We start from the raw sequence: 20,579 nt of genomic DNA, 5'->3' as shown, positions 1-20,579 counted from the left end.
CTGTTTGTTACTTGCTATTTGCTTACTTGCTTACTTGAATCGAATTCGGAGAGGTCCAACATAATCTCATTATAGTATGATCATACGACCGTCGTAGTGGCCGGAGCCCGATCGCATTGGCAATGGTTTCACCGACACTCATTACTTGCTTAACACTTTCATTGTTTATACTCACAGATAACAGTTTTGCTTATTTTTACTCTATTATTTATATCATTATATATTATCATTTTGTTCGTGTCAAAACTGGTGAATCTACTCACTCAACATGTGTTGTTGACAAATATATATATCAAACTGAAGCTCACGTAGAGATGACCTTAGGATGTTAAACATAAACAAGAATAGTTGGTTTTGTATTGTAATTTTCTCTATTTTTGTTGTACTTAAATGTTCTTTGACAATTAATAAATTAATTAGATATTGTCGCTTTACAATTGCATGATAGTACCTTGTGAGCTATGGCAATCAGCTCACGCCCTGACATTTCCGCCTTAGGTTGGGGTGTGACAGTATGTAAGTAATTAACAGGTACGCATAAGTCCCCAAAACGTTTAAAAACAAGTAAAATTGGGGAGTGATTACTCACCTTAATATTCAGGTGAGTTAAACAACAAAATAAAGATATTAAACAAACGTACTCGAGCCTTAAGCGAGCCGACTGATCCGAAACGAAAGACCTGGAACTTTGAGACAGTAAACTATAGTTAAAAACGAGAACATATCCGCTGGAATCAGATCAGACGAATGTATAAAACTCAAGTTATGAGATTTTAATGATTTAAGCGAGCTGGTACTGTTCAGAATCCGAAATTCAATTCGGTAGTCGAGTTCTGACAAATAGACTCAAAATTAAAAAAAAAACATAAAAGTCTTCTGACCCGAAAGATAATTCCGATCAGAAGATAGAGAAATTAGATAGTCAAATATTTTACTATTATGCCCTAAAACGGGCCATAGAGCAATTGGACGAAAAAAGCCCATCAATCGGTAAAATTGATTTAGGTTTTTTTATTAGTTAAACAAAAATAAACGTTTTTCATGCAGATGACTTACCCGGAAAGATTACGAAAAAGTGACAATACACGAGTCAAAGGGTCTTGAAGCTTGAGAGTCAAACCGTACAATGATGATTCTTGGATAATACGCCATGAAAACAATATGAACAATTTTTTAAGAGATGTGAGCAAAGTTTGCAGAGGTATTTAGGGTTTCTTGATATGTTGGCTATAATAATGATGATCAAAATTGATTATATGGTAAACGGACTCGAATAGAAAATGATATCATCAATAAATGACAAAATCGAGTAAAATAACATGGGGATTTCGAGATTAAGAGACGGTGGCTGATGTTTAAAATAATAGTTTAGGGTTTTATGATGTGTTTTGGTTAATTAAAACATCCCAAAATCATTTATTAGGTAATAGCTTGATTAAGGAAACCGAATAAGCTTATTATAACAAAATCAAACCAATTAATAGTCAAAATTCGTTTTTAATATTAGAGGTAAGAATATGGACATGCTGTAATATTATTTAACTTATCTTGGGGCATAAGTTTTGGGATTTGGGTAAAAAAATATTCCTTTTACTTTTATAAATGCGATTTTTAGCTGTTTTAAGCGATTCTAAGGGTTTTTAAGAGTTGTTTGACGATTTTGAAAGTTAAGAAAATATAAATTAAGTTTAATCAAGTTAAATAATAATAAATACAAAATTTAAATAATTCGAAAGATCCAAATTACATTCCGAGTCCGGTTAAACGTAAAATTATTCAAATACGAAAAACGCGAGATATTACACTTTAACTTTAGCCTTGTCAATTTCTCACTAAAATAAGTATATGGTCAACCACCTTGACTGAGAACCCTGCCAATTCCAACCTTGGAGGCATCAATATGAAGTTCAAAAACTTGGGAAAAGTCAGGCAATACCTTAATTGGTGATGTGGTGAGCTTGTCTTTTATAATTTGAAATGCTAGCTCTACCTCTTCTGTGTGTACAAATGTCTTCCCCTTCATTGTCATACCCCAACCTTTGACGGAATATGTCGGGGGCGAATTATTGGTTCACAACTCATTAGGCACTAAAATAAAAATATTAGTGACAATATCTATTTATTTTATTGAATTTAAACAAATACATATCATCTCAAACAATTATAATTATAACTAAAGAAATAACACAAAAACATCTTGTCTTTCTTTTATTAAATATCCTAGAGCCCATCCTATGTGATCTTCAACCTTCACTTCAACTCATTAGATAACCTGCAATATGCGTACATAATAGATATTTTTGTCAACACGAGGTTGAGTAAGTAATCGTTTTGACACTAACTATAATATATAATAAATACTGCAAATCAATATTGCGAGTATCAACAATTAAATAATGAGAAAATAATTGGTGTCATTTGACCATTGCCTAACAAATTGGGCTTTAGCTACAAAGACGGAGAAATACAAATAATGGTGACGGTTGACCATTGCCTTGCGAATCGGGCTTTGGATACTAAGACGGTACCAATGTCTTATACTATAATTAATGATGGACCTCTCTGAATGCTAGAATTAAATAAATAAACAAGTAAGCAAATAGCAAGTAAGCATTTAATTGATCAACACAACAAGTCATGATTTTATAGTTAAATGTGATAAATGAATACAAAGTAGGTACGCATAAAGTCCCTAAAATGATTTAAAAATAGTTAAAATAGGGGAGTGCTAAACAATAAAATAAGAATAATAAAAGAATCCCGAGCCATTAATGCGCTGATTGATCGGACACAAACAGACCTGGAACTTTGAGACATTAAACTAGAATTAAAAACAAGAACATAGCCAATGGAATAAGATCAAACGGATGTGTAAAACTTAACCTATGAGGTTTTTAATATTTAAGTGAGTTAGTACTGTTCAGAATCCAAACTTCGAATCGGGAGTCGGGTTTAGACCGGTGCATTCAAAATTTCAAAACAAACATAAAATTCTCTAGGCATGAAAGCTAATTTTGAGGATGAGATAAAGAAATCGAAAAGTTAAATATTTGGCTATTATGCTCTAAAAGGGTCCGAGATCAAATTGACCACCGAGACTCCCTCAATCACTGAAATTAATTGATGAATTTTATTTATGAGATGAAAATCTATGATGTTACAATACACAACTTACCTAAACAACGATTATTACTAGGAGATAATCGAGGTCAAATGGGTCTTGAACACCAAAGTCAAACTAAAGCATAAAGTTATTGAAGAAACTTGAAGGAACCGACAATGGAGGAAAGGATTTCATGATATGCAGAGGTGGAGTGATGTGATCTAAATTATATATATATTATATAGATATTCCTACACTTTTGAGTTGTTTTGAGTGGGTTGTTTTTACTAATTTATACCCTCATCTAGTTCATATCTATATTTTGTTAGTTTCAATAGGCAATGAGCTAAAATATGATAATTTCACTACGAGGCCAACATTGGAAAAGTTTAACATAATCTATCTAATAATAATACTAATAAAATAGTAATAAAAAATAATATGAGAATAAAAAATTAATAAATAAACAAACGTGAAAAAAGAAATTTGTAAGTTAGTTTTCTTTATACTATTATCATTTTTGAAGACATGAAACGGAAAGAAAATAAAAGAGAAAATCATATATTAATATTTAATTATTTCCCTTGTCTTTTATTAGGAAATTGTGTGACGGAGTGGCTTTATGGTGCACATCAATAAAAAGAATATAATATTGAGTCAGCATATTTTTGGTGATATCAAATTATGGGCTGAAGTGTTGGGTCATGGGCCGAGTGGTGGATTAAAGTCGGTGAAAAACCTAGGATACCCATGCATATTAATTTATGGTGACGACGATAATAGAGAGAGGTGAAGAGAGACAGCAGCGGCCGCAAGTGGCAGACGAAACACTATCAATATTTTTTTTACACAGGAGGGGCGCCCACACACAAGTTGGCACAAGAAATCATTATTATTTTTTGTTGTGGGTGTGGACAGCACGAAGTAGAACATTATTATTATTAATATACTATTTTTTTCGTTTGGGCTCATCAAAGAAAGCAAGCAGAAGATTATTATTGTTATTTTCATTATTATTATTATTATTATTATTATTATTATTATATTTTTACTTTTTTGTTGGGTGTGGTCTTGGAGTTGACGAGAGGTGACAGTCGCAGAGCAAGTTTAATATTCTTTTTGGTCAGCCAACGCAAGAAAGAGAAGTCAGATAAGTGATCATTATTATTGTTTCTTTTGGTGGGTGACACAAGTAAGAAGAAAAGGCAACCTACTTCGTTACTTTTATTTACTTTTTCGATGAACTCTTATATATATATATTTATTTTATGTCTTTGAGCATGGTTATTGACTAAACACGTTTAGTTATCTAGACTTGTGATGATGTTTTGTTGATTGTTTTGGACTTGTCGGTTTCGGGTTTTGTTTTTGGGATTTTAATTAATTAAAAGTTTTGATTAGTTTTATTGGATGTGTTTCATGCGTCTTTACTTTTGATTTGTGCTTGAATGAATGTTTCACATGTTACTTGACTGAATGTCTTTTGATTATAGGTTGCATGTTAGGGTTGTGTTTTGCAACTTGTTTATGGTTTATTATGCTCATTTACCATATAAACTGATTTTTGGCATATTATTAGAAGTTTGTATTCTTACTAGCTTATATATCCGACGGGTGATAAGTTGTCGGGTTCGTCTGCATTGTTAGGGTTTTAGGTTAAATTATCTGACAGGAGGTTTGCCTATTTTTGCCTTAATTTCAATGTTTACCCGTGTCCTTTAGACTGTTCAAAAACCACCCCGTGTACTTAGGTGCATTGAGATAGTGAAACCGACGGGTTAGCTGTTTTCTAGGGTAATAAATCATAGTTGGTGAACTGATATGTTAACCAATAAGCCGGTGTTTTTATATGATCTCTAGGATTTCCTCTAAGGTGACACCTTGAGAGTGATTAGGGATCCATTAGGTTTCCTAGGGGTTTCCTATCTTTTGATTCCCGATTCCCATAGCATTTTCCCGTAACCGATAAAAGTCCGATTCGTCACAATTCGGATTCCTTGCCTAGGTAACTCTTGCTCTCATTTGAATTTGCGTCTTATTCGGTAATTTAATTTTCTAGTTTAGTTTAATTTAATTAAGTAAATAGTTTAATTAATTATTAGTTTTTTAAAATAAAATAAATAAATAAAATCTAAAAAATAATTTTTCTTAATTATTTATTTAATTAGCTTTTAGAACTAGTCTCGATATTTAAATAAGTGTCTATAGAGTTCGATATTCCCGGTCTTCCCATAGCTATTCTACACCCGATAAGTTCACTTGCCTGTTGCTAGTGGTTTGGTTTAGGGTATTCTAGGTTTTTATTACTCGTTGTGCTTGGTCATTATTTGTTAAAATTTTATATATCACTTCGTGCACATCAAGTTTTTGGCACTGTTGCCGGGGACACTTGGTAATAGCGAGCTAGTTTCTATTTGTTTTGTGTTAATTTATAGTTTAGTTTTAAGTTAATTAATTAGTATTATTTTATTTTATTATTGCTCTTGATTTCTATCAATGTCTTGATTGTAACGTGTGTGCTTTAGGGATAAGCTTGTGTCCTCATTATTTTACTTGTTATTCAGCATATGCGACATACACATTCATTAGAACCACCACTCTGACGAACCCGAGAGAGATTTTCGTGAGCGCCGCAGTGTGTTTCGAGAGATTGCACGTGCTCTACGTGAAATCAAGGTACACGATTCTGTTAGATATGGGTGAAGCTAAACCCCCCTAGGCGTACGGTTCACTCGAGAGCGAATGAGGGAGTTATGGGGAGATGGTCTGCTATCACACGTCCAGCGATGCCCGATGCTAATAACCGGCACATTCCGACCAACGTCATGAATTCCATAACTAATTCTGCCCCATTGTACGGACTAGAAGACAAGGATGCGCCTGGTCATCTGAACAAATTCACTCGTATCTGCGACACTTTCAATATCGCCAACGTCACTCGTGCTTCTATCTACCTTCATCTTTTTCCATTTTCTCTAGAGGGTCGTGCTTCATTGTGGTTGGAAAACCTTCCCGCTGGGTCTATCACTACCTGGGATAATCTTCAAAAATGAATTTCTTAAGAAGTATTTCCCCCCATCTAAAGCCTCGCGACTTTGTGATTAGATCTGTTCCTTCCGCATGGACCCTGATGAGCCATACTCTTTGGCTTGGGAAAGGTTCCATAATCTTCTTAGTAGATGCCCCCAACATGGTCTATTTGAATCGGCTGTAGTCGAAAAATTCTGTAACGGGCTGACCTTGAGATGCGGAAGAGATTCAATACGTTAGCTGGAGGAAACATGTTAGAGAAGTTGGATATAGATGAGTGTGAGTCGTTGTTTGAGAGTTTCTCCCTAGCTGAGCAACAGGAGCCGTCCTCCTGAGGTACTTCTAAAACCACCACCTCCTCTTCCACTCGAGGCATTTATCAGGTCTCAAATGATACTAGCATCGCGACTGCCTTAGAGGCAATGCAGAAAGATATCCGAGAGTTGAAAAAGATCGTTCAGAAATGCGAAATCTGTCGCGAAGGGCACGATACCGTTGATTGTCCGGTCGATCAGCATGAGAAGGTGGACTACTTGGGAAATCATAATAGAGGAGTGAATGCCTACGGGAACTCAAGATGGAGAAATAACTCCAAATATGGTTGGAGGTCTTGAGGTAATGCTTAGGGTTTTCAGCAGAGGTAGAAGCAGGTTCATGTGAGTGACCCAGAGGTAGTAGGGAGTTTGAGTGCGGGGAAGAGTATCGGTATGGATCCGGATCTTAAGGAGCTTCTAACTAAGCAATCTGCCATGCTCTCTCACCTTATTAACAAAGATAATAACACACAACAGAGACTAGCTGAACACGACACCCTATTGAAGAACCAACAGTCGTCATTTTAGAGATGTCTTGAAAGGTGGATAAGATGATGAAGCAGATGCTACCTAATAAACAGGTTGGATCATTTCAGAGCAGCACAAATCTTAACCCGAAGGCACAGTTGAAGGTGGTGACCACACGTAGTGGCAGAGGAGGTGATAGAGAGCAGTCGCCAGCAGATGATGAGGAGCCGGTGGACGAGGAGATAGAGATGGAGACTCCTGTGTGGACGCATGAGAGGCGATCCCCAACAAGTACCGTGTCAAACAGTGAATCTATTGCGGAGAAAGTGGTTGAGAATAAGATTGAAGATAAGAAGAGTCCCTATGTCCATCTTACTCAAGTTCCGTATCCAGCTCGTCTTCTGCGGCAGAAGTATGCGTAGGAATATGGACAAATCTTGGACATGTTTAAACAGCTAAAAATCAATCTTCCGTTTGTCGAGGCACTCCAGCATATGTCTAAATATGCTAAATTCTTAAAAGATCTTCTTTCGAATAAGAAGAAGCTGAAGGGGCTTTCGATAGTATGTCTAAATAAAGAATGCTCTGCGGTAGTCCAGAACAAGCTGCCGGAGAAATTAGCAGACCCGGGACACTTCATGATTCCATGTTTGTTTCGCAGCTCGAATGAGGGCTACGCGTTGGCCGATTTAGGTGCTAGCATAAATCTGATGTCATATTCTCTGTATAAAAAGCTAGACCTTGGCGAGCCAGTCCCGACGCGCATGAGTTTATCCTTGGCCGACCAATCTGTCAAATATCCACGGGGAATCGTGGAAAACGTACTCGTTAAAGTTGATAAATTCGTTTTTCCTGTGGATTTTGTTATTCTCGACATGGAGGCTGACGACATGGAGGCTTAGATCAGGTCCCTTCTTGCGTACTGGTAAAGCGCTTATTGACGTCTTCGACGGCAAAATTACACTTTGTGTAGGGGAGGAGAAAGTCACCTTCGATGTCGTCAAATCGATGAGGAACTCTAGTAGTCAGGACGATTCCGTTTACTTTCTTGACATGTTCATATCTCAGTTCGAGCGCTGTCTTGACTACATCTTTGGAACAATTTTCTCAATCAGGAGAACGAGGTTGATGTTTCCCCGGAGCGCGACCTGAGGATTCTTGTTAGCTCACCTTCTGAATACCCTGAGGTGTTCACAGTTGCTGATAACACCGAGGGACCGAAGGAGAGACCATCGATTTAGGACAACCGTCCCTCGAGCTTAAAGAGCTACCTCCCCATTTGGAGTATGCTTTCTTGGACGGTGATGCCGATTTACTCGTCATCATTTCTTCTCAGTTGACGGATGATGAGAAGTCTAGGTTGGTTGATGTGCTCAAGGCATAAAAATAGGCTATTGCGTGGAAACTCATGGACATTCAGGGCATCAGCCCAAATAAAGATAAGAAGAGTCTATTGCGGAGAAAGTGGTTGAGAAGAAGAATGAAGATAAGAAGAGTCCCTATGTCCATCTTACTCAAGTTCCGTATCCAGCTCGTCTTCTGCGGCAGAAGTATGTGTAGGAATATGGACAAATCTTGGACATGTTTAAACAGCTAAAAATCAATCTTCCGTTTATCGAGGCACTCCAGCATATGCCTAAATATGCTAAATTTTTAAAAGATCTTCTTTCGATTAAGAAGAAGCTGGAGGGGCTTTCGATAGTATGTCTAAATGAAGGATGCTCTGCGGTAGTCCAGAACAAGCTGCCGGAGAAATTAGCAGACCCGGGACAATTCATGATTCCTTGTTTGTTTGGCAGCTCGACTGAGGGCTACGCGTTGGCCGATTTAGGTGCTAGCATAAATCTGATGTCATATTCTCTGTATAAAAAGCTAGACCTTGGCGAGCCAGTCCCGACGCGCATGAGTTTATCCTTGGCCGACCAATCTGTCAAATATCCACGGGGAATCGTGGAAAACGTACTTGTTAAAGTTGATAAATTCGTTTTTTCTGTGGATTTTGTTATTCTCGACATGGAGGCTGACGACATGGAGGCTTAGATCAGGTCCCTTCCTGCGTACTGGTAAAGCGCTTATTGACGTCTTCGACGACAAAATTACACTTTGTGTAGGGGAGGAGAAAGTCACCTTCGATGTCGTCAAATCGATGAGGAACTCTAGTAGTCAGGACGATTCCGTTTACTTTCTTGACATGTTCATATCTCAGCTCGAGCGCTGTCTTGACTACATCTTTGGAGCAAATTTTCTCAATCAGGAGGACGAGGTTGATGTTTCCCCCGAGCGCGACCTGAGGATTCTTGTTAGCTCACTTACTGATTACCCTGAGGTGTTCACAGTTGCTGATAACACCGAGGGACCGAAGGAGAGACCATCGATTTAGGACAACCGTCCCTCGAGCTTAAAGAGCTACCTCCCCATTTGGAGTATGCTTTCTTGGACGGTGATGCCGATTTACTCGTCATCATTTCTTCTCAGTTGACGGATGATGAGAAGTCTAGGTTGGTTGATGTGCTCAAGGCATACAAACAGGCTATTGCGTGGAAACTCATGGACATTCAGGGCATCAGCCCAAATGAAGATAAGAAGAGTCTATTGCGGAGAAAGTGGTTGAGAAGAAGAATGAAGATAAGAAGAGTCCCTATGTCCATCTTACTCAAGTTCTGTATCCAGCTCGTCTTCTGCGGCAGAAGTATGCGTAGGAATATGGACATGTTTAAACAGCTAAAAATCAATCTTCCGTTTGTCGAGGCACTCCAGCATATGCCTAAATATGCTAAATTTTTAAAAGATCTTCTTTCGAATAAGAAGAAGCTGGAGGGGCTTTCGATAGTATGTCTAAATGAAGGATGCTCTGCGGTAGTCCAGAACAAGCTGCCGGAGAAATTAGCAGACCCGGGACACTTCATGATTCCGTGTTTGTTTCGCAGCTCGAATGAGGGCTACGCGTTGGCCGATTTAGGTGCTAGCATAAATCTAATGTCATATTCTCTGTATAAAAAGCTAGACCTTGGCGAGCCAATCCAGACGCGCATGAGTTTATCCTTGGCCGACCAATCTGTCAAATATCCACGGGGAATCATGGAAAACGTACTCGTTAAAGTTGATAAATTCGTTTTCCTGTGGATTTTGTTATTCTCGACATGGAGGCTGACGACATGGAGGCTTAGATCAGGTCCCGTCCTGCGTACTGGTAAAGCGCTTATTGACGTCTTCGACGGCAAAATTACACTTTGTGTAGGGGAGGAGAAAGTCACCTTCGATGTCGTCAAATCGATGAGGAACTCTAGTAGTCAGGACGATTCCGTTTACTTTCTTGACATGTTCATATCTCAGCTCGAGCGCTGTCTTGACTACATCCTTGGAGCAAATTTTCTCAATCAGGAGGACGAGGTTGATGTTTCCCCGGAGCGCGACCTGAGGATTCTTGTTAGCTCACCTCCTGAATTCCCTGAGGTGTTCACAGTTGCTGATAACACCGAGGGACCGAAGGAGAGACCATCGATTTAGGCACAACCGTCCCTCGAGCTTAAAGAGCTACCTCCCCATTTGGAGTATGCTTTCTTGGACGGTGATGCCGATTTACTCGCCATCATTTCTTCTCAGTTGACGGATGATGAGAAGTCTAGGTTGGTTGATGTGCTCAAGGCATTCAAACAGGCTATTGCGTGGAAACTCATGGACATTCAGGGCATCAGCCCAAATGAAGATAAGAAGAGTCTATTGCGGAGAAAGTGGTTGAGAAGAAGAATGAAGATAAGAAGAGTCCCTATGTCCATCTTACTCAAGTTCCGTATCCAGCTCGTCTTCTGCGGCAGAAGTATGTGTAGGAATATGGACAAATCTTGGACATGTTTAAACAGCTAAAAATCAATCTTCCGTTTATCGAGGCACTCCAGCATATGCCTAAATATGCTAAATTTTTAAAAGATCTTCTTTCGATTAAGAAGAAGCTGGAGGGGCTTTCGATAGTATGTCTAAATGAAGGATGCTCTGCGGTAGTCCAGAACAAGCTGCCGGAGAAATTAGCAGACCCGGGACAATTCATGATTCCTTGTTTGTTTGGCAGCTCGACTGAGGGCTACGCGTTGGCCGATTTAGGTGCTAGCATAAATCTGATGTCATATTCTCTGTATAAAAAGCTAGACCTTGGCGAGCCAGTCCCGACGCGCATGAGTTTATCCTTGGTCGACCAATCTGTCAAATATCCACGGGGAATCGTGGAAAACGTACTTGTTAAAGTTGATAAATTCGTTTTTTCTGTGGATTTTGTTATTCTCGACATGGAGGCTGACGACATGGAGGCTTAGATCAGGTCCCTTCCTGCGTACTGGTAAAGCGCTTATTGACGTCTTCGACGACAAAATTACACTTTGTGTAGGGGAGGAGAAAGTCACCTTCGATGTCGTCAAATCGATGAGGAACTCTAGTAGTCAGGACGATTCCGTTTACTTTCTTGACATGTTCATATCTCAGCTCGAGCGCTGTCTTGACTACATCTTTGGAGCAAATTTTCTCAATCAGGAGGACGAGGTTGATGTTTCCCCCGAGCGCGACCTGAGGATTCTTGTTTGCTCACTTCCTGATTACCCTGAGGTGTTCACAGTTGCTGATAACACCGAGGGACCGAAGGAGAGACCATCGATTTAGGACAACCGTCCCTCGAGCTTAAAGAGCTACCTCCCCATTTGGAGTATGCTTTCTTGGACGGTGATGCCGATTTACTCGTCATCATTTCTTCTCAGTTGACGGATGATGAGAAGTCTAGGTTGGTTGATGTGCTCAAGGCATACAAACAGGCTATTGCGTGGAAACTCATGGACATTCAGGGCATCAGCCCAAATGAAGATAAGAAGAGTCTATTGCGGAGAAAGTGGTTGAGAAGAAGAATGAAGATAAGAAGAGTCCCTATGTCCATCTTACTCAAGTTCTGTATCCAGCTCGTCTTCTGCGGCAGAAGTATGCGTAGGAATATGGACATGTTTAAACAGCTAAAAATCAATCTTCCGTTTGTCGAGGCACTCCAGCATATGCCTAAATATGCTAAATTTTTAAAAGATCTTCTTTCGAATAAGAAGAAGCTGGAGGGGCTTTCGATAGTATGTCTAAATGAAGGATGCTCTGCGGTAGTCCAGAACAAGCTGCCGGAGAAATTAGCAGACCCGGGACACTTCATGATTCTGTGTTTGTTTCGCAGCTCGAATGAGGGCTACGCGTTGGCCGATTTAGGTGCTAGCATAAATCTAATGTCATATTCTCTGTATAAAAAGCTAGACCTTGGCGAGCCAATCCAGACGCGCATGAGTTTATCCTTGGCCGACCAATCTGTCAAATATCCACGGGGAATCATGGAAAACGTACTCGTTAAAGTAGATAAATTCGTTTTCCTGTGGATTTTGTTATTCTCGACATGGAGGCTGACGACATGGAGGCTTAGATCAGGTCCCGTCCTGCGTACTGGTAAAGCGCTTATTGACGTCTTCGACGGCAAAATTACACTTTGTGTAGGGGAGGAGAAAGTCACCTTCGATGTCGTGAAATCGATGAGGAACTCTAGTAGTCAGGACGATTCCGTTTACTTTCTTGACATGTTCATATCTCAGCTCGAGCGCTGTCTTGACTACATCCTTGGAGCAAATTTTCTCAATCAGGAGGACGAGGTTGATGTTTCCCCGGAGCGCGACCTGAGGATTCTTGTTAGCTCACCTCCTGAATTCCCTGAGGTGTTCACAGTTGCTGATAACACCGAGGGACCGAAGGAGAGACCATCGATTTAGGCACAACCGTCCCTCGAGCTTAAAGAGCTACCTCCCCATTTGGAGTATGCTTTCTTGGACGGTGATGCCGATTTACTCGCCATCATTTCTTCTCAGTTGACGGATGATGAGAAGTCTAGGTTGGTTGATGTGCTCAAGGCATTCAAACAGGCTATTGCGTGGAAACTCATGGACATTCAGGGCATCAGCCCAAATGAAGATAAGAAGAGTCTATTGCGGAGAAAGTGGTTGAGAAGAAGAATGAAGATAAGAAGAGTCCCTATGTCCATCTTACTCAAGTTCCGTATCCAGCTCGTCTTCTGCGGCAGAAGTATGTGTAGGAATATGGACAAATCTTGGACATGTTTAAACAGCTAAAAATCAATCTTCCGTTTGTCGAGGCACTCCAGCATATGCCTAAATATGCTAAATTTTTTAAAGATCTTCTTTCGAATAAGAAGAAGCTGGAGGGGCTTTTGATAGTATGTCTAAATGAAGGATGCTCTGCGGTAGTCCAGAACAAGCTGCCGGAGAAATTAGCAGACCCGGGACACTTCATGATTCCGTGTTTGTTTCGCAGCTCGACTGAGGGCTACGTGTTGGCCGATTTAGGTGCTAGCATAAATCTGATGTTATGTCCTCTGTAGAAAAAGCTAGACCTTGGCGAGCCAGTCCCGACGCGCATGAGTTTATCCTTGGCCGACCAATCTGTCAAATATCCACGGGGAATCGTGGAAAACGTACTCGTTAAAGTTGATAAATTCGTTTTCCTGTGGATTTTGTTATTCTCGACATGGAGGCTGACGACATGGAGGCTTAGATCAGGTCCCTTCCTGCGTACTGGTAATGCGCTTATTGACGTCTTCGACGACAAAATTACACTATGTGTAGGGGAGGAGAAATTCACCTTCGATGTCGTCAAATCGATGAGGAACTCTAGTAGTCAGGACGATTCCGTTTACTTTCTTGACATGTTCATATATCAGTTCGAGCGCTGTCTTGACTACATCTTTGGAGCAAATTTTCTCAATCAGGAGGACGAGGTTGATGTTTCCCCGGAGCGCGACCTGAGGATTCTTGTTAGCTCACCTCCTGAATACCCTGAGGTGTTCACAGTTGCTGATAACACCGAGGGACCGAAGGAGAGAACATCGATTTAGGACAACCGTCACTCGAGCTTAAAGTGCTACCTCCCCATTTGGAGTATGCTTTCTTGGACGGTGATGCCGATTTACTCGTCATCATTTCTTCTCAGTTGACGGATGATGAGAAGTCTAGGTTTGTTGATGTGCTCAAGGCATACAAACAGGCTATTGCGTGGAAACTCATGGACATTCAGGGCATCAGCCCAAATGAAGATAAGAAGAGTCTATTGCGGAGAAAGTGGTTGAGAAGAAGAATGAAGATAAGAAAAGTCCCTATGTCCATCTTACTCAAGTTCTGTATCCAGCTCGTCTTCTGCGGCAGAAGTATGCGTAGGAATATGGACAAATCTTGGACATGTTTAAACAGCTAAAAATCAATCTTTCGTTTGTCGAGGCACTCCAGCATATGCCTAAATATGCTAAATTTTTAAAAGATCTTCTTTCGAATAAGAAGAAGCTGGAGGGGCTTTCGATAGTATGTCTAAATGAAGGATGCTCTGCGGTAGTCCAGAACAAGCTGCCGGAGAAATTAGCAGACCCGGGACACTTCATGATTCCGTGTTTGTTTCGCAGCTCGACTGAGGGCTACGCGTTGGCCGATTTAGGTGCTAGCATAAATCTGATGTCATATTCTCTGTAGAAAAAGCTAGACCTTGGCTAGCCAGTCCCGACGCGCATGAGTTTATCCTTGGCCGACCAATCTGTCAAATATCCACGGGGAATCGTGGAAAACGTACTCGTTAAAGTTGATAAATTCGTTTTTCCTGTGGATTTTGTTATTCTCGACATGGAGGCTGACGACATGGAGGCTTAGATCAGGTCCCTTCCTGCGTACTGGTAAAGCGCTTATTGACGTCTTCGACGGCAAAATTACACTTTGTGTCGGGGAGGAGAAAGTCACTTTCGATGTCGTCAAATCGATGAGGAACTCTAGCAGTCAGGACGATTCCGTTTACTTTCTTGACATGTTCATATCTAAGTTCGAGCACTGTCTTGACTACATCTTTGGAGCAAATTTTCTCAATCAGGAGGACGAGGTTGATGTTTCCCCGGAGCGCGACCTGAGGATTCTTGTTAGCTCACCTCCTGAATACCCTGAGGTGTTCACAGTTGCTGATAACACCGAGGGACCGAAGGAGAGACCATCGATTTAGGCACAACCGTCCCTCGAGCTTAAAGAGCTACCTCCCCATTTGGAGTATGCTTTCTTGGACGGTGATGCCGATTTAATCGTCATCATTTCTTCTCAGTAGACGGATGATGAGAAGTGTAGATTGGTTGATGTGCTCAAGGAATACAAACAGGCTATTGCGTGGAAACTTATGGACATTCAGTGCATCAGCCCAAACTTTTGCACGCACAGGATACTCATAGAGGATGAGTACAAGCCTATAATCCAACCTCGGAGTAGGCTCAACCCTAACATGTCGGAGGTGTTCAATAAGGAGGTTATCAAAATCCTCGACACAGGCCTGATCTATCCCATCTCGGATTCTTCATGGTGAGTCCCGTTCAGGTCATCCCTAAGAAGGGAGGGATGACAGTTGTCACTAACGAACGTAACGAGCTTATTCTGACTAGGACAGTCATCGGTTGGTGGGTGTGCATAGACTATAGGAGGCTTAACGACGTTACAGGGAAAGACCACTTTTCTGTTCCATTTATTGATCAGATGTTGGAGCGTCTTTCGGGACGATAGTTTTACTGTGTTCTTGATGGATTTTCAGGTTATATCCAGATGCCGGTCGCATATGAGGATCAGGAAAAGACCACATTTACATGCCCATATGATACATTCGCGTACAAACGTATGCCTTTCGGGTATGTAATACTCTGGCTACTTTCCAGCGTTGCATGGTAGCGATATTCAGGACATGATCGAGAGTTCCATGGAGGTTTTCATGGACGATTTCTTGGTATATGGGGACTCATTCGATCAATGTCTTTCTAATCTTAAGAGGATTATGAAGCGGTGCATAGAGACTAAGTTGATGTTGAATTAGGAGAAGTTCCACTTCATGGTGACTGAAGGCATTGTGCTTGGGCACAAGATTTCGCGAGACGGTATTGAGGTAGACAAGGCTAAAATCGACACTATCAGTAGACTTCCTCCACCGATTAGTGTGAAATCCGTTTGTAGTTTTCTCGGGCATGCGGGTTTTTATCGTAGGTTAATTAGAGATTTTTCTAAGATCACCGGGCCATGACTCGCCTTCTAGAGAAGGACATCGCATATGACTTCGATGCTAATTTTCTGAAGGCGTTTGAGTTTCTCAAGGGGCAGTTGGTTAACGCCCCTATCTTAGTAGCACCCGACTGGAGCTTACCCTTCGAGCTCATATAAACGCTAGTGATTTTGCAATCGGGGCTGTTTTAGGTCAGTGGAAGGACAAGCACTTTCGTCCTATCTATTACGCGAGTAAGACCCTCAACGATGCTCAGGAGAATTACACGACTACTGAAAAGGAGCTTCTAGCAGTGGTCTTCGCATTCGAAAATTTTCGTTCTTATCTCGTGTTGTCCAAAACCATCGTTTATACTGATCATGCGGCATTGCGATACCTTTTCGCCAAGAAAGATGCCAAGCCTCTCTTGATACGATGGATTCTCTTGCTTTCCGAGTTCGATATTGAGATTAGAGATAAAAAGGGAGCGGAGAATGTAGCTGCGGATCACTCATCACGTAGGAGGATAAGTTTCCCCACGAGTCGTTGATGATGGTAAGGGTGAGATTTGAGAGAGAGCCAGTGTTGTACGTAAGTTCTGAAGAGGAGGGTCTGCCATGGTTCTCTGACATTGCGAATTATCTGCCGATGGAGTGTTGGTAAAGGGTATGAATTGTCATCAGAGGAGGAAGTTTTTCACAGATGCCAACCACTACATATGGGATGCGCCGTATTTGTTTCGTGTAGGCGCCGATCGAGTGTTGAGGAGGTGTGTGAGTAGGGAAGAGGGCCGTGAGATTCTTAGGCATTGTCATGAGGGTTTAACTTGAGGTCACCATGGTTCGTCTTCCACCACTAGGAAAGTTCTAGATTCTGCCTTTTATTGGCCATCGATTTTCAAAGACTCACGCGAGTTTGTCAGGCAGTGTGACGCGTGTCAGCGCACTGGTAACATCTCATCCCGTAATGAGATGCCCCAAAACCTCATTCATGTTTGTGAGGTTTTCGACGTTTGGGGCATTGATTTCTTGGGCCCGTTACCTTCTTCTCTAGGGAATAGATACATTATGGTGGCTATTGACTACGTTTCCAAGTGGGTTGAGGCTCAAGCCTTACCCACTAATGACGCCCGAGTTGTAATGGGATTCTTGAAGAGGTTGTTTAGTCGATTTGGTACTCCCAAGGCTCTGATCAGTGATAGGGGAACAAATTTCTGTAATGCCCAGATGGAGAAGGCGTTGGCACAATAGGGGTCACCCACCGGTTGTCCAACGCATATCATTCACAGACGAGCGGCCAAGTGGAGAACGCAAACCGAGGAGTGAAGCGAATTCCGGAGAAAACTGTCGGCAAGAACCGAAAAGACTGGTCCCACAAGTTGGATAATGCACTTTGGGCTTTCTGCACAGCATTTAAAACGCCTGTTAGGACCACACCCTTTAGGATGGTTTACGGGAAAGCGTGTCATCTACCAGTTGAGTTAGAGCATAGAGCACATTAGGCATTGAGATCCGTTAATCTTGACCTGACCCAAGCTGTAAAAAATGAGTATCTCCAAATTCATGAGGTGGAGGAGTTGAGAGATGAGGCGTACGCTAGATCATGGAGTTATAGGGAGCGTACGAAGGCGTTGCACGATCGAAAGTTGAGGAAGGTGAAAGAGTTCAAGTGTGGGGATCGGGTGTTGGTTTATAACTCCCATCGGAAGTTATTTCCAGGTAAGCTTAGATCAAAATGGGTTGGTCCGTATACAGTGAAGGTGATATTCCCGCACGGTGCAGTTGAGTTAGTTGATCATGATGGGAGAGCGTGGAAGGTGAACGGCCATAGGCTAAAGCATTATATTGGTGGGTCAGTTGATTCGGTCGAGGAAGATGTATTGCTCCTCGACATCCCTACTTTGATTGCTTGATAGGGATAGGACTCGGTAAATACCCGAGTGTAGAGTTTGCATAGTATTTATTCGTTTTCTATTATTTTTGTATTTTGAGTCTATTTTAAGTTTTTAGAGTTTGTTTAATGTCTACTTTGGGTGCTTTGAGCTTTGTTTTGCAGGTTTGAATACTTTCGTTCGTACTCAATCTCCAATCTCCATTCGGACGGGGGCGTTCTGAGCTTATTTGTTTGTAGAGGGTACCCAAAAACTGTGACCGCGAATGAAATGTTATACGGTCGCTTTATCGGAACATGACATATGAATATCACTGTCGTATTACCAGGGGAGTATGTTTCATTTTCTTTATGTTTTGTTTTATTTTATTTTATTTCTACTTTATTTTTGTCTTTTTCCTATATTCCATTCAGGACAATGTGAAATTTAAGTGTGGGGAAGGGAAACTGATGTTTTTAGTTTAAAAAAATTAAAAAAACTAAAAAAATTTATTAAAATAAATAAAAACGAAAAAAAAGTTATACAAAAAAAATTGAAATTTAAAAAAAAATTCCCGAAAATTTTGTTGCGTATAATGGAAAATGATATTATTTTTTAAATTTGATATTTTAAAACTACTATTATATATGAGGCTAAATAAAAGATAGTGCACTTAACTTGGGATGTGTTGGAAGGCCCAACTAGCTTTGGAAGGTTTCCCTTGATTATTATTAATAAATCTAATAATCATAAACCTTGTGGGTTCTCATCTTGAGGGGGGGTAGTGAAGCTGAAAATTCGATAAGGCAGAACGAGTATTACCGTAATTTGACTACATTGAGGTGGTGAGAATTACATGCACTTAAATTTTGCACACCACTCTGTTTTATGAAAGTAAATAACGAGTGGTGGCACCCGCTATGTCCATCTTTATATGACCTTTAGATATTGGTTATATTTTTTTGGGTAAAGATGCCTAAGAGCACATTAAAAAAAATAAAAAAATAAAATAAAAAGGTATGTTTTGAAAGTGTATTCCAAGAATTGGTCCAAAAAGCAAATGAAGTGAGAAATGATGTATTGTAAAATGCCAAAGAAGTATTCTCAAAATTAGAAAAAGAGGCCAAAGCGCACATACTAGACAGGGCCAAGAGCTTACGCGTTACCTTGGGGATGGTGACTCTGAGGATACACTATTGGGGTTCAAGGTTCTTAGTCAATAAATAGTTTCTTAGGGAATATAGGACAAAGTCCAATAGTACTTAGGGTATGCTCATACGACCTCACTTGACCTTTCATCCATCTTCCACATAAGTGCATTTTCTTCTTACCATTAAAGGGTTTTTAGCGTATGGTGATAAGTTGAACCATTATTCTTCAACCCGGTTTTAATTGTTTTGATTATGCTTGAGATGGGGGTAAGAAGATCTATAACTCTCTAGGTGTGAGACCCTTGGGTTTATTATTATCACTTGAACTTAATCATTAAATATGATGGGGGGCTTGATAGGCTGGTGGCTGGGTTTAGGTGGACAACAATATCTGCAATCGCGGTTTTTGCGTTTATCTATGATTAAAAGATAACCTATATGTTTTAAAGATCGATTTTGAACTATGATTCCATTGCATTATGTATTTTTTTGAGGACGGAAAATGTTTAAGTGTGGGGATATTTGATGTGATCTAAATTATTTATATATTATATAGATATTCCTACACTTTTGAGTTGTTTTGAGTGGGTTGTTTTTACTAAATTATACCCTCATCTAGTTCATATCTATATTTTGTTGGTTTCAATAGACAATGAGCTAAAATATGGTAATTTCACTACGAGGCCAACATTGGAAAAGTTGGACATAATCTATCTAATAATAATAATACAAAATATAATAGTGAAAAAAGAAATTTGGAAGTTAATTTTCTTAATACTATTATCATTTTTGAAGACAAGACACGGAAAGAAAATAACAAAGAAAATCGTATAATAATATTTCATTATTTCGCTTGTCTTTTATTAGGAAATTGTGTGACGGAGTGGCTTTATGGAGCACATCAACAAAGAGAATATAATTATGGGCCGAGTGGTGGATGAAAGTCGACGAAAGACCTAGGGCGCCCATGCATATTAATTTATGATGACGACAATATTAGAGGGAGGTGAAGAGAGACAACAGCGGCCGCAAGTGGCAGACGAAACACATTATTAATATTTTTTTTTTACACATGAGGAGCGCCCACACACAAGTTGGCACAATAAATTATTATTATTTTTTGTTGTGGGTGTGGACATCACATTATTATTCATATATTATTTTTTTCGTTTGGGCTCATTAAAGAAAGCAAGAAGGAGATATTTTTTTTTCGTTAACACATCATCCCAAACAATTATAATTATAACTAAACAAATAACCAAAGACATCTTATCTTTCTTTTATTAAATATCCTGGAGCCCATCCTATGTGATCTTCAACCTTCACTTCAACTCATTAGATAACCTGCAATATGCGTACATAATTGATATTTTTGTCCACACGAGGTTGAGTATATAATCACCAGTTTTGACACTAACTATAATATATAAAAAAATACTGCAAATAAATATTGTGAGTATCAACAATTATATAATGAGCAAATAGTTGGTGTCGTTTGACCATTGCTTGACAAATTGGGCTACTAAGACGAAGAAAAACAAATAATGGTGACGGTTGACCATTGCCTTGCGAATCGGGCT

General features: G+C 40.1%; 3 protein-coding genes across 3 annotated transcripts; all 3 read left to right on the top strand.

Moving 5' to 3' along the window:
* Nucleotides 1-8,496: 8,496 nt before the first annotated feature.
* On the top strand, nt 8,497-8,955 carry LOC143611350 (uncharacterized). The gene has a single exon (XM_077085560.1). It carries the CDS (start codon nt 8,497-8,499, stop codon nt 8,953-8,955), a length of 459 nt encoding a protein of 152 aa, XP_076941675.1.
* Nucleotides 8,956-9,618: 663 nt separating this feature from the next.
* LOC143611349 (uncharacterized) lies at nt 9,619-10,422 on the top strand. Its single transcript, XM_077085559.1, has one exon. The coding sequence runs from the start codon at nt 9,619-9,621 to the stop codon at nt 10,420-10,422; it is 804 nt and encodes a 267-aa protein (XP_076941674.1).
* Nucleotides 10,423-11,885: 1,463 nt separating this feature from the next.
* On the top strand, nt 11,886-12,689 carry LOC143611348 (uncharacterized). Its single transcript, XM_077085558.1, has one exon. It carries the CDS (start codon nt 11,886-11,888, stop codon nt 12,687-12,689), a length of 804 nt encoding a protein of 267 aa, XP_076941673.1.
* Nucleotides 12,690-20,579: the final 7,890 nt, after the last annotated feature.

The sequence above is a fragment of the Bidens hawaiensis genome, unplaced genomic scaffold (assembly GCF_021521415.1).
Source record: "Bidens hawaiensis isolate Kalapana, Puna unplaced genomic scaffold, B.hawaiensis_p1.1 tig00030784_1, whole genome shotgun sequence".
Taxonomy (NCBI): Eukaryota; Viridiplantae; Streptophyta; class Magnoliopsida; order Asterales; family Asteraceae; genus Bidens; species Bidens hawaiensis.
This window is presented reverse-complemented; position numbering and strand designations above follow the sequence as displayed.

What these genes read in the sequence shown, in the direction of transcription:
- LOC143611350 (XM_077085560.1), top strand. Translation starts at nt 8,497, where the DNA reads ATGTTTAAACAGCTAAAAATCAATCTTCCGTTTATCGAGGCACTCCAG.
- LOC143611349 (XM_077085559.1), top strand. Translation starts at nt 9,619, where the DNA reads ATGGACATGTTTAAACAGCTAAAAATCAATCTTCCGTTTGTCGAGGCA.
- LOC143611348 (XM_077085558.1), top strand. Translation starts at nt 11,886, where the DNA reads ATGGACATGTTTAAACAGCTAAAAATCAATCTTCCGTTTGTCGAGGCA.